We start from the raw sequence: 12,856 nt of genomic DNA on the forward strand, positions 1-12,856 counted from the left end.
CTTAACCCTCAATTGCTCAGACTGTATACTGCCACAATACTGTAAGTCGCTTTGGATAAAAGCGTCTGCTAAATTCCGAAAATGTAAATGACCCGGGCCGCTTCACCTGGGAATCGAACCCAGGGCCTTGTTGCAACATAATGTCATTTGTTCATTAAAACATCATTTTTACTGTAGGTTATTGGATTATTTTGCCAGCTATTTAGCGTTTTATATTAGTAAGATGTAGACAGACAAAAACCAAACTCCTTAGATTACACTACCGCTAACTATAAATACCACCTGTGATTGACGAGCCGTTCGGAAGCCGAAAGAGTCGACTCATATTCGTGCGCTCACCCTATCGATATGACTCACTGATCATGGATATGACTCACTGCCCATCAGTAGCGCTGTGAGTGATCCGGCGGTGTGCTGCACAGCTACTCCAGCTCTGCGTTCACTTCTCCATCTGTCACACCAGAGAGAACTTCTCACCCAGACAGCAGCAGCAACACAGGGTGCACATGGCTCACAGAAAACTCACCCTCACACTTACAGGACTGTATCTACTTCTCTGGCAGGGTGAGTGCAAAAAAGCGACTTTACTTTTGCGCGCATTTGTACGCAATTTGGATCGCTCAGGTCCGTTAGAAAGCGAGCGCGCACGCGTGTATGTGTGTGTGTGTGTGTGTGTGTGTGTCAGATGAGGGTGCAGGCAATTATTCTGATGAGCTGAAATGTGGATTTTACTTACATTTATAATTTATAGAACTGCTACTGTTATATACATTGTCTGTCTAATTGAGGTTGGCAATGCAAACTTAATTTAATGCAATTTAATGTAGTCATTTTGATAAAGACGTAACAACACAGTGTTTATATATTTGTTTGTATTTGTTATTTATACCACACACTTTCCACGGCCATTTGACGACACAGCAGGTGGAATAATCGTCTCAAACAACATCTTCTCATACATACATTTCAACTCAAAGTTGTTTAATTAAAGAGAGTGAAAGAGGTATATAATAATAATAATAATAATAATAATAATAAACTAGTGGAGCATTTCCTAAAGAAAATGCAAATGTGATTGCAACTCAGCAGTGGTAGAATATGTGGTGGGTTGAATACTTTTGGTAAGAGAGGTGAATGTGTATGTACAGGGGTTGGACAAAATAACTGAAACACCTGTCATTTTAGTGTGGGAGGTTTCATGGCTAAATTGGACCAGTCTGGTGGCCAATCTTCATTAATTGCACATTGCACCAGTAAGAGCAGAGTGTGAAGGTTCAATTAGCAGGGTAAGAGCACAGTTTTGCTCAAAATATTGCAATGCACACAACATTATGGGTGACATACCAGAGTTCAAAAGAGGACAAATTGTTGGTGCACGTCTTGCTGGCGCATCTGTGACCAAGAAAGCAAGTCTTTGTGATGTATCAAGAGCCACGGTATCCAGGGTAATGTCAGCATACCACCAAGAAGGACAAAAGCATACCACCAAGAAGGACAAACCACATCCAACAGGATTAACTGTGGACGCAAGAGGAAGCTGTCTGAAAGGGATGTTCGGGTGCTAACCCGGATTGTATCCAAAAAACATAAAACCACGGCTGCCCAAATCACGGCAGTCAACTCTCCTGTTTCCACCAGAACTGTCCGTCGGGAGCTCCACAGGGTCAATATACACGGCCGGGCTGCTATAGCCAAACCTTTGGTCACTCGTGCCAATGCCAAACGTCGGTTTCAATGGTGCAAGGAGCGCAAATCTTGGGCTGTGGACAATGTGAAACATGTATTGTTCTCTGATGAGTCCACCTTTACTGTTTTCCCCACATCCGGGAGAGTTACGGTGTGGAGAAGCCCCAAAGAAGCGTACCACCCAGACTGTTGCATGCCCAGAGTGAAGCATGGGGGTGGATCAGTGATGGTTTGGGCTGCCATATCATGGCATTCCCTTGGCCCAATACTTGTGCTAGATGGGCGCGTCACTGCCAAGGACTACCAAACCATTCTGGAGGACCATGTGCATCCAATGGCGGTGCCGTGGATCAGGATGACAATGCACCAAAACACACAGCAAGACTGGTGAAAGATTGGTTTGATGAACATGAAAGTGAAGTTGAACATCTCCCATGGCCTGCACAGTCACCAGATCTAAATATTATTGAGCCACTTTGGGGTGTTTTGGAGAAGCGAGTCAGGAAACGTTTTCCTCCACCAGCATCACGTAGTGACCTGGCCACTATCCTGCAAGAAGAATGGCTTAAAATCCCTCTGACCACTGTGCAGGACTTGTATATGTCATTTCCAAGACGAATTGACGCTGTATTGGCCGCAAAAGGAGGCCCTACACCATACTAATAAATTATTGTGGTCTAAAACCAGGTGTTTCAGTTATTTTGTCCAACCCCTGTATGTATGCTAAGTAAATAATTTTGCTCATATAGGTAATTGTGTGTGTGCAAGCATTTATTTAGTAGGGGTGTGAATAATTTTGCTCATATAGGTGATTGTGTGTGTGGAATAATCGTCTCAAACAACATCTTCTCATACATACATTTCAACTCAAAGTTGTTTAATTGAAGAGGGAAAGAGGTATATAATATAATAATAATAATAATAATAATAATAATAATAATAATATAATAACTAATGGTGCATTTCCATAAGAAAGTGCAAATGTGATTGCAACTCAGCAGTGGTAGAATATGTGGTGGGTTGAATACTTTTGCTCAGAGAGTTGAATGTGTATGTATGTATGTATGTATGCTGGGGCCGGGGGTAAATAATTTTGCTCATATAGGTGATTATGTGTGTGCAAGCATTTATTTAGTGGGGGTGTAAATACTTCTGCTCAGAGGTGTTTGTGTGTTTGCAAGCATTTATTTAGTGGGGGTATTAATACTTTTGCTCATATTGGTGATTGTGTGTGTGCAAGCATGTATTTAGTGGTGGTATGAATACTTTTGCTCATAAAAGTGAGTGTGTGTGTGTGCAAGCATGTATTCAGTAGGGGTGTTATTGCTTTTGCTCAGGCAGGTGACTGTGTGTATGTACAGTAGATTGATGTGCCTTTCAAAAACTGCCTTTTACTAGATTTTGTAGGTGCGTATTATGACGTAACAACACGGTGTTTATATATTTTGTTTATATTTGTTATTTATTTCACACACTTTCCACGCCCATTTGACGACACAGCAGGTGGAATAATCGTCTCAAACAACATCTCCTCATACATACATTTTAACTTAAAGTTGTTTAATTAGAGAGGGAAAGAGGTATATAATAATAATAATATAATAATAATAATAATAATAATAACAACTAGTGGAGCATTTCCTGAAGAAAATGCAAATGTGATTGCAGCTCAACAGTGGTAGAGTATGTGGGGGGTTGAACATTTTTGGTGAGAGAGTTGAATGTGTATGTATGTATGTATGTATGCTGGGGGTAAATAATTTTGCTCATATAGGTGATTGTGTGTGTGCAAGCATTTATTTAGTGGGGGTGTAAATACTTTTGCTCCTATAGGTGATTGTGTGTGTGCAAGCATGTATTTAGTGGTGGTATGAATACTTTTGCTTATATAGGTGAGTGTGTGTTTGAAGCATGTATTCAGTAGGGGTGTTATTGCTTTTGCTCAGGCAGGTGACTGTGTGTATGTACAGTAGATTGATGTGCCTTTCAAAAACTGCCTTTTACTAGATTTTGTAGGTGCGTATTATGACGTAACAACACGGTGTTTATATATTTTGTTTATATTTGTTATTTATTTCACACACTTTCCACGCCCATTTGACGACACAGCAGGTGGAATAATCGTCTCAAACAACATCTCCTCATACATACATTTTAACTTAAAGTTGTTTAATTAGAGAGGGAAAGAGGTATATAATATAATAATATAATAATAATAATAATAATAATAACAACTAGTGGAGCATTTCCTGAAGAAAATGCAAATGTGATTGCAGCTCAACAGTGGTAGAGTATGTGGGGGGTTGAAAATTTTTGGTGAGAGAGTTGAATGTGTATGTATGTATGTATGTATGTATGCTGGGGGTAAATAATTTTGCTCATATAGGTGATTGTGTGTGTGCAAGCATTTATTTAGTGGGGGTGTAAATACTTTTGCTCCTATAGGTGATTGTGTGTGTGCAAGCATGTATTTAGTGGTGGTATGAATACTTTTGCTTATATAGGTGAGTGTGTGTTTGAAGCATGTATTCAGTAGGGGTGTTATTGCTTTTGCTCAGGCAGGTGGTCACAGGAAGCTGCCCATGGGGTGCTCTTGGCTGGATATATTTTTGGTTGGTGGACTATTCTTAGTCCAGCAGTGACAATGAGGTGTTTAATCCACTCATACCAGCACAACACACACTAACACACCACCACCATGTCAGTGTCACTGCAGTGCTGAGAATGATCCACCACCTAATAATACCTGCTCTTTGGTGGTCCTGTGGGGGTCCTGACCATTGAAAAACAGGGTGAAAGCAGGTTAAAAAGTATTTAGAGAAACAGATGGACTACAGTTAGTAATTGTAGAACTACAAAGTGCTTCTATATGGTAAGTGGAGCTGATAACATGGACAGTGTGTGTAGAAACAAGGAGGTGGTTTTAATGTTATGGCTGATTGGTGTATATGGTTGCACTTGGTTAAAAACGTCTGAGAACCATTGCCCTACACAAACATGTCATTAATAATCCCCCCCCCCCCCCCCTCATTCGTACTGCTCCTGTAATATTATATTTATTTAGAAGATTTATGTTGAGTAGCATAGAACCACCTACTTAGCAGTGTTTTATTTGTTCCACTGAAGAGTAATAGGTCTTGAGGTTGTCTGTAGGAGTTTTATTTGTTGCTTTCTTTTGGGCACTTGATCACACCTTCCAAAAACATGCTAAAGGTGATATGGCCCTGTCTGAATCCCCTAAAACTTGGTTGAATAGAAATGCAGTAATAATGGACTATTGTATGGAACATGGTGACTGTATGGTTTGACATGATTTGGTTAGTGTTGGAAACATCAGGTATAAGAGCCTTTATCTTATCTGCACTGGTGTAAACAGTGTAACTTGTGCACCCTGTTTAGCTTGGTATTCCATCATGCATGTACAGATGGGTGACAAGTCTAATACTGCGTGGATGGTACTGAACTGTGCTACTAATAATAATACCATGCTCTGTGTCATATATAACAATGCTAGACAGGCCCAGCAGAAGCTTTAGTATCTTCACTGAAGAATACTATCTTAAAAAGTTCAATGTCATGTGTAGCAGTCACCAAGAGAACTATACAGAGTTGAATGTTTTGCTTGGCTCTGATATGCAGTGGAAGGCATTTTGCTGGCATGGCTTTTGTCCACTCGTCTAGAGAAAACAACAAGTGCATATACACTGATCAGCCATAACATTAAAACCACCTCCTTGTCAAAACACACTCACTGTCTATTTTATCAACTCCACCTACCATATAGGAGCACTTTGTAGTTCTACAATTACTGACTGTGTTCCTTCTGTTTCTGTAGATACTTTTTTAGCCTGCTTTCACCCTGTTCTTCAATGGTCAGGACCCCCACAGGACCACCAAAGAGCAGGTGTTATTTGAGTGGTGGATCATTCTCAGCCCTGCAGTGACACTGACATGGTGGTGGTGTGTTAGTGTGTGTCAGAGACGATCGCTCATCTATTGCTGCTATTTGAATTGGTCATCTTCTAGACCTTCATCAGTGGTCACAGGACGCTGCTCATGGGGCGCTGTTAGCTGGATGTTTTTGGTTGGTGGACTATTCTCAGTCCAGCAGTGACAGTGATGTGTTTTAAAACTCCAGCAGCATTGCTGTCTTATCCACTCATACCAGCACAACACACACTAACACACCACCACCATGTCAGTGTCACTGCAGTGCTGAGAAACAGATGGACTACAGTCAGTAATTGTAGAACTACAAAGTGCTTCTATATGGTAAGTGGAGCTGATAACATGGACAGTGAGTGTAGAAACAAGGAGGTGGTTTTAATGTTATGGCTGATCAGTGTAAATACAAATGTAACCTTATCAATCTAATTTAAGATTTATTTGTCACATATATGATACAACCTGTGAGTTAAACATAAAACCTGGCCAAACTCATTAGACTGCAATGACCTGTAGTGGGAAAATGTCAAATTTGCAGTGGAATGTAAAAGTACAGTGCAAAATTCAGTTTGGCAAGGGTGTTGTGGTGGGCATGTTTGTTAAGGAGTCAGATGGCCTGAGGGAATAAGCTTCTCCTGAGCATCTCAGTTTAGCCATCAGGCTGTGGAAGTATTTGCCTGACTGCAGAAGATTAAACAGTTAGTTAGCTAGGTTAATAGATATAAATGGATAAATACCCCATTCAACCCGAAAGACATTATTGAATATGGAAAATTATAATAGTTACTGGTATGGGTGAAGTCGTTGATCATTTTTAAGCTCTGGACCAGCATCGGCTGATATAAATGTTTCGCAAACAAGCATGTGTTTGTCAGGCTGTGTGTCTGGTGAGCAATAAAAATAGTAACATCGTGTGGCATGCACTTAAGAGACCACAAGTAGTGAATAAAAGGAGCTTTTAAAAGACTATTTTGGTGTTTTGCTAAACCCCAGTTAGGAGATCACATTATTACCAAACCACAGCTCAAGAGAGGTACAAATTATTGACTGTTCAGTTGTCCTAGGCATTTCCTAAACTAGCATCCTCCATGTACAACATAAAAGTGGTTTGCTGGGAAGGATGCTGGCATACTGTTAAGCTTTGTTTAAATTTAAAGACATTTTATATTTACTTATGTCAGGGACACCAGTTTCCTGTACTCCCTACTCTGTAATTTCCTTACCATTATTTCCCAAGCACCTGGGCCCCTTTACGCTTCTTTCTTGAGACCTTTTGGCTGCAACAGCTTTTCCTGATTGTGAGTCGACCTCCTGTTTTCACATTCCACTGTTGAACCCCAACGTCATTCTTTAAGTAAATGACTGATTTGCTATGTACATATTTCCATTTCTATTATAAAGCAAACGTTTAAAAAGGTATAAAATCTAAACAATAATGCTTCAGAGTTATAACATAGTTGCTTTGTACAAATGGAAGTTAATTTACACAGTCCCTACACATATCCCTAATTTTTTTTGCTTACTTACAAACTGTCTAAAACCAGTGTATGAACAGTGTTACTACACTCTCAAGATCAGTACAGACAGTATTGGGCTGCAATGCTCAGAAATTGGCAATTGAAAAGGAGAACCTTTAGAGGTGTAGGTCTTTCCTGTAAAGAAATTGTAAAGCAAGCCAAGGTGTCAGTGAGTACAGATTAAGAAACTCTCAAAGCCTACAAGACACCATCTATTTTTCTACAAATGGAAGTTGATTAAAAAAGTTCCTACACATATCCCTAATTTTATTGCTTACTTACAAACCCCCTGCCTGTCTAAAACCAGTGTATGAACAGTGTTACTACACTCTCAAGATCAGTACAGACAGTATTGGGCTGCAATGCTCAGAAATCGGCAATTGAAAAGGAGAACATTTAGAGGTGTAGGTCTTTCCTATAAAGAAATTGTGAAACAAGCCAAGGTGTGTACAGTGTACAAAGCTTACAAGACACCATCTTCAGGCTCAGCTTAACATTGGTTAAAGTAAGCAAGTGTCAGTTTTCACTTCAAGCTTCAGGTTTAATGACTTGAGTGGCAATAAGAATGCCATTGCTAATGTAGGAGACTTGCCTTGGTGGTGTAGCACTGCTGTGGATGATTAATTACTGGAAGAAGGTCTTATGAGCTAGTGAATCAAATGGTTTCTTAATGTGACACCAGCTGTCACATATGGAGGAAGAAGTGTGATGATCTGGGGAACCATTAAAGCTATGACAGCATTTGTAGTCTAGTTGGTCAATGGTTCATCCTTAAGCAAGACAGTGTGTGAAGAAGGTGTGTTAGTGTGTGTTGTGCTGGTATGAGCGGATCAGACACAGCAGCGCTGCTGGAGTTTTTAAATACCATGTCCACTTACTGTCCACTCTATTAAATACCCCCACCTGGTTGGTCCACCTTGTAGATGTAAAGTCAGAGACGATCGCTCATCTATTGCTGCTGTTTGAGTTGGTCATCTTCTAGACCTTCATCAGTGGTCACAGGACACTGCCCATGGGAAGCTGTTGGCTGGACATTTTTGGTTGGTGGACTATTCTCAGTCCAGCAGTGACAGTGAGGTGTTTAAAAACTCCATCAGCATTGCTGTGTCTGATCCACTCATACCAGCACAACGCACACTAACACCACCACCATGTCAGTGTCACTGCAGTGCTGAGAATGATCCACCACCCAAATAATACCTGGTCTGTAGTGGTCCTGGGAGAGTCCTGACCATTGAAGAACAGCATGAAAGGGGGCTAACAAAGCAAACAGATGGACTACAATCAGTTATTGTAGAACTACAAAGTGCTTCTATATGGTAAATGGAGCTGATAAAATAGACAGTGAGTGTAGAAATAAGGAGGTGGTTTTACTGTTATGGCTGATCAGTGTATATAGTCTGTCTGACTGCACAGTACAGCTTGAAATATTAAAATGGATTATTGCACAAAGACTCACTATTACACAGACCCAGTTGAAGCATGTCTTTCATTACTGACTCGTCAAAGTAGCAACCCAACGTAATTATAACATTATCTGCAAAAAAGGAAACGTGATTTCTCTAACACCAACTAATTATGGGTTAAAGGCCAGATTCATACTTTGAAATTGCAGTATTTAAACTATGATAAATATGCAATAACAAAGCATTCATACAAAGCATTCTGGAGCAACTAAACAATACATTGTATTGTAGTCTTAATACTTGATCAACTATACTTAAAGCCAAGTAATTACACTTTATTGTGCTGGGGCAAAGTGTCTGCTATGCCGTCTTACATATAAAATTGTTTCCAAATTGCCAGTGATTAAAAAAGTATTATGGTCATTACAAGATGTATAGTTAACTTAAGGATGCCGCTCAGGTGGCGCGGCGGTAAAACACACGCTGAACACCAGAGCTGGAATCTCGAATACATCGTTTCGAATGCACATGAACGATTGGCCTGTTGTTCAGATAGGGGTGGGATATTAAAAGCCGGATAGGGTCTCTCTCATGACTAATGCAATTACGACCTCTGCTGGCTGATTGATGGCGCCTGCACAGAGACGGGAAAACAGTGCTGTCAGGGTGTGTCTCTCCGTACACAGTGCTGATCCGCATTGCACTCGTCAAAGTGTGGGTGACAAAATGCATACGGCTGCTGCCCACCTGTCAGAGGGGGGAACACAGTGCTGTCAGGGTGTGTCTCTCCGTACACAGTGCTGATCCGCATTGCACTCTTGACGAGCGTGGGTGACAAAATGCATATGGCTGCTGCCCACGTGTCGGGGGGGGGCGTGGGTTAGCTTCGTTCTCCTCAATCAGAGCGGGGATCGGCATTGGTGGAGAGGAAGCATGACGCAATCGGGCAGTTGGACACGCTAAAAGGGACAAAAAGGGGAGAAAATGCATAAACTATATATATACAGTGTATCACAAAAGTGAGTACACCCCTCACATTTCTGCAGATATTTAAGTATATCTTTTCATGGGACAACACTGACAAAATGACACTTTGACACAATGAAAAGTAGTCTGTGTGCAGCTTATATAACAGTGTAAATTTATTCTTCCCTCAAAATAACTCAATATATAGCCATTAATGTCTAAACCACCGGCAACAAAAGTGAGTGCACCCCTTAGTGAAAGTTCCTGAAGTGTCAATATTTTGTGTGGCCACCATTATTTCCCAGAACTGCCTCAACTCTCCTGGGCATGGAGTTTACCAGAGCTTCACAGGTTGCCACTGGAATGCTTTTCCACTCCTCCATGACGACATCACGGAGCTGGCGGATATTCGAGACTTTGCGCTCCTCCACCTTCCGCTTGAGGATGCCCCAAAGATGTTCTATTGGGTTTAGGTCTGGAGACATGCTTGGCCAGTCCATCACCTTTACCCTCAGCCTCTTCAATACAGCAGTGGTCGTCTTAGAGGTGTGTTTGGGGTCATTATCATGCTGGAACACTGCCCTGCGACCCAGTTTCCGGAGGGAAGGGAACATGCTCTGCTTCAGTATTTCACAGTACATATTGGAGTTCGTGTGTCCCTCAATGAAATGTAACTCCCCAACACCTGCTGCACTCACGCAGCCCCAGACCATGGCATTCCCACCACCATGCTTGACTGTAGGCATGACACACTTATCTTTGTACTCCTCACCTGATTGCCGCCACACATGCTTGAGACCATCTGAACCAAACAAATTAATCTTGGTCTCATCAGACCATAGGACATGGTTCCAGTAATCCATGTCCTTTGTTGACATGTCTTCAGCAAACTGTTTGCGGGCTTTCTTGTGTAGAGACTTTAGAAGAGGCTTCCTTCTGGGGTGACAGCCATGCAGACCAATTTGATGTAGTGTGCGGCGTATGGTCTGAGCACTGACAGGCTGACCCCCCACCTTTTCAATCTCTGCAGCAATGCTGACAGCACTCCTGCGCCTATCTTTCAAAGACAGCAGTTGGATGTGACGCTGAGCACGTGCACTCAGCTTCTTTGGACGACCAACGCGAGGTCTGTTCTGAGTGGACCCTGCTCTTTTAAAACGCTGGATGATCTTGGCCACTGTGCTGCAGCTCAGTTTCAGGGTGTTGGCAATCTTCTTGTAGCCTTGGCCATCTTCATGTAGCGCAACAATTCGTCTTTTAAGATCCTCAGAGAGTTCTTTGCCATGAGGTGCCATGTTGGAACTTTCAGTGACCAGTATGAGAGAGTGTGAGAGCTGTACTACTAAATTGAACACACCTGCTCCCTATGCACACCTGAGACCTAGTAACACTAACAAATCACATGACATTTTGGAGGGAAAATGACAAGCAGTGCTCAATTTGGACATTTAGGGGTGTAGTCTCTTAGGGGTGTACTCACTTTTGTTGCCGGTGGTTTAGACATTAATGGCTGTATATTGAGTTATTTTGAGGGAAGAATAAATTTACACTGTTATATAAGCTGCACACAGACTACTTTTCATTGTGTCAAAGTGTCATTTTGTCAGTGTTGTCCCATGAAAAGATATACTTAAATATCTGCAGAAATGTGAGGGGTGTACTCACTTTTGTGATACACTGTATATATATATATATATATATATATATACAGTGCCTTGCAAAAGTATTCAGCCCCCTTGAACTTTTCAACCTTTTGCCACATTTCAGGCTTCAAACATAACGATATGAAATTGTAATTTTTTGTGAAGAATCAACAACAAGTGGGACACAATCGTGAAGTAGAACGAAATTTATTGGATATTTTAAACTTTTTTTTAGAAATAAAAAACTAAAAAGTGGGGCGTGCAATATTATTCAGCCCCTTTACTTTCAGTGCAGCAAACTCACTCCAGAAGTTCAGTGAGGATCTCTGAATGATCCAATGTTGACCTAAATGACTGATGGTGATAAATAGAATCCACCTGTGTGTAATCAAGTCTCCGTATAAATGCACCTGCTCTGTGATAGTCTCAGAGTTCTGTTTAAAGCGCAGAGAGCATCATGAAGACCAAGGAACACACCAGGCAGGTCCGAGATACTGTTGTGGAGAAGTTTAAAGCCGGATTTGGATACAGAAAGATTTCCCAAGCTTTAAACATCTCAAGGAGCACTGTGCAAGCGATCATATTGAAATGGAAGGAGTATCAGACCACTGCAAATCTACCAAGACCCGGCCGTTCCTCTAAACTTTCAGCTCAAACAAGGAGAAGACTGATCAGAGATGCAGCCAAGAGGCCCATGATCACTCTGAATGAACTGCAGAGATCTACAGCTGAGGTGGGAGACTCTGTCCATAGGACACAATCAGTCGTACACTGCACAAATCTGGCCTTTATGGAAGAGTGGCAAGAAGAAAGCCATTTCTCAAAGATATCTATAAAAAGTCACCTGGGAGACACACCAAACATGTGGAAGAAGGTGCTCTGGTCAGATGAAACCAAAATCGAACTTTTTGGCCACAATGCAAAACGTTATGTTTGGCGTAAAAGCAACACAGCTCATCACCCTGAACACACCATCCCCACTGTCAAACATGGTGGTGGCAGCATCATGGTTTGGGCCTGCTTTTCTTCAGCAGGGACAGGGAAGATGGTTAAAATTGATGGGAAGATGGATGGAGCCAAATACAGGACCATTCTGGAAGAAAACCTGTTGCAGTCTGCAAAAGACCTGAGACTGGGACGGTGATTTATCTTCCAACAAGACAATGATCCAAAACATAAAGCAAAATCTACAATGGAATGGTTCACAAATAAACGTATCCAGGTGTTAGAATGGCCAAGTCAAAGTCCAGACCTGAATCCCATCGAGAATCTGTGGAAAGAGCTGAAAACTGCTGTTCACAAACGCTCTCCATCCAACCTCACTGAGCTCGAGCTGTTTTGCAAGGAAGAATGGGCAAAAATTTCTGTCTCTCGATGTGCAAAACTGATAGAGACATACCCCAAGCGACTTGCAGCTGTAATCGCAGCAAAAGGTGGCGCTACAAAGTATTAATGCAAGGGGGCTGAATAATATTGCACGCCCCACTTTTCAGTTTTTTATTTCTAAAAAAAGTTTAAAATATCCAATAAATTTCGTTCCACTTCACGATTGTGTCCCACTTGTTGTTGATTCTTCACAAAAAATTACAATTTCATATCGTTATGTTTGAAGCCTGAAATGTGGCAAAAGGTTGAAAAGTTCAAGGGGGCTGAATACTTTTGCAAGGCACTGTATATATATATATATATATAT

The 12,856-nt window shown here is 41.4% G+C and overlaps 1 protein-coding gene across 2 annotated transcripts in view; it reads left to right on the forward strand.

Moving 5' to 3' along the window:
* The first annotated feature begins 490 nt into the window (after positions 1-490).
* mcamb (melanoma cell adhesion molecule b) overlaps positions 491-12,856 on the forward strand; it is a 53,027-nt gene continuing 40,661 nt past the window's right edge. For both annotated transcript variants that reach the window (XM_063016837.1, XM_063016838.1), the window contains exon 1: positions 491-564. In XM_063016837.1, coding sequence (XP_062872907.1) covers positions 507-564 — 58 coding nt within the window. In that variant the 5' untranslated portion in view covers positions 491-506. The remainder of the gene's footprint in view (positions 565-12,856) is intronic.

Source organism: Trichomycterus rosablanca, chromosome 20, assembly GCF_030014385.1.
Source record: "Trichomycterus rosablanca isolate fTriRos1 chromosome 20, fTriRos1.hap1, whole genome shotgun sequence".
Taxonomy (NCBI): Eukaryota; Metazoa; Chordata; class Actinopteri; order Siluriformes; family Trichomycteridae; genus Trichomycterus; species Trichomycterus rosablanca.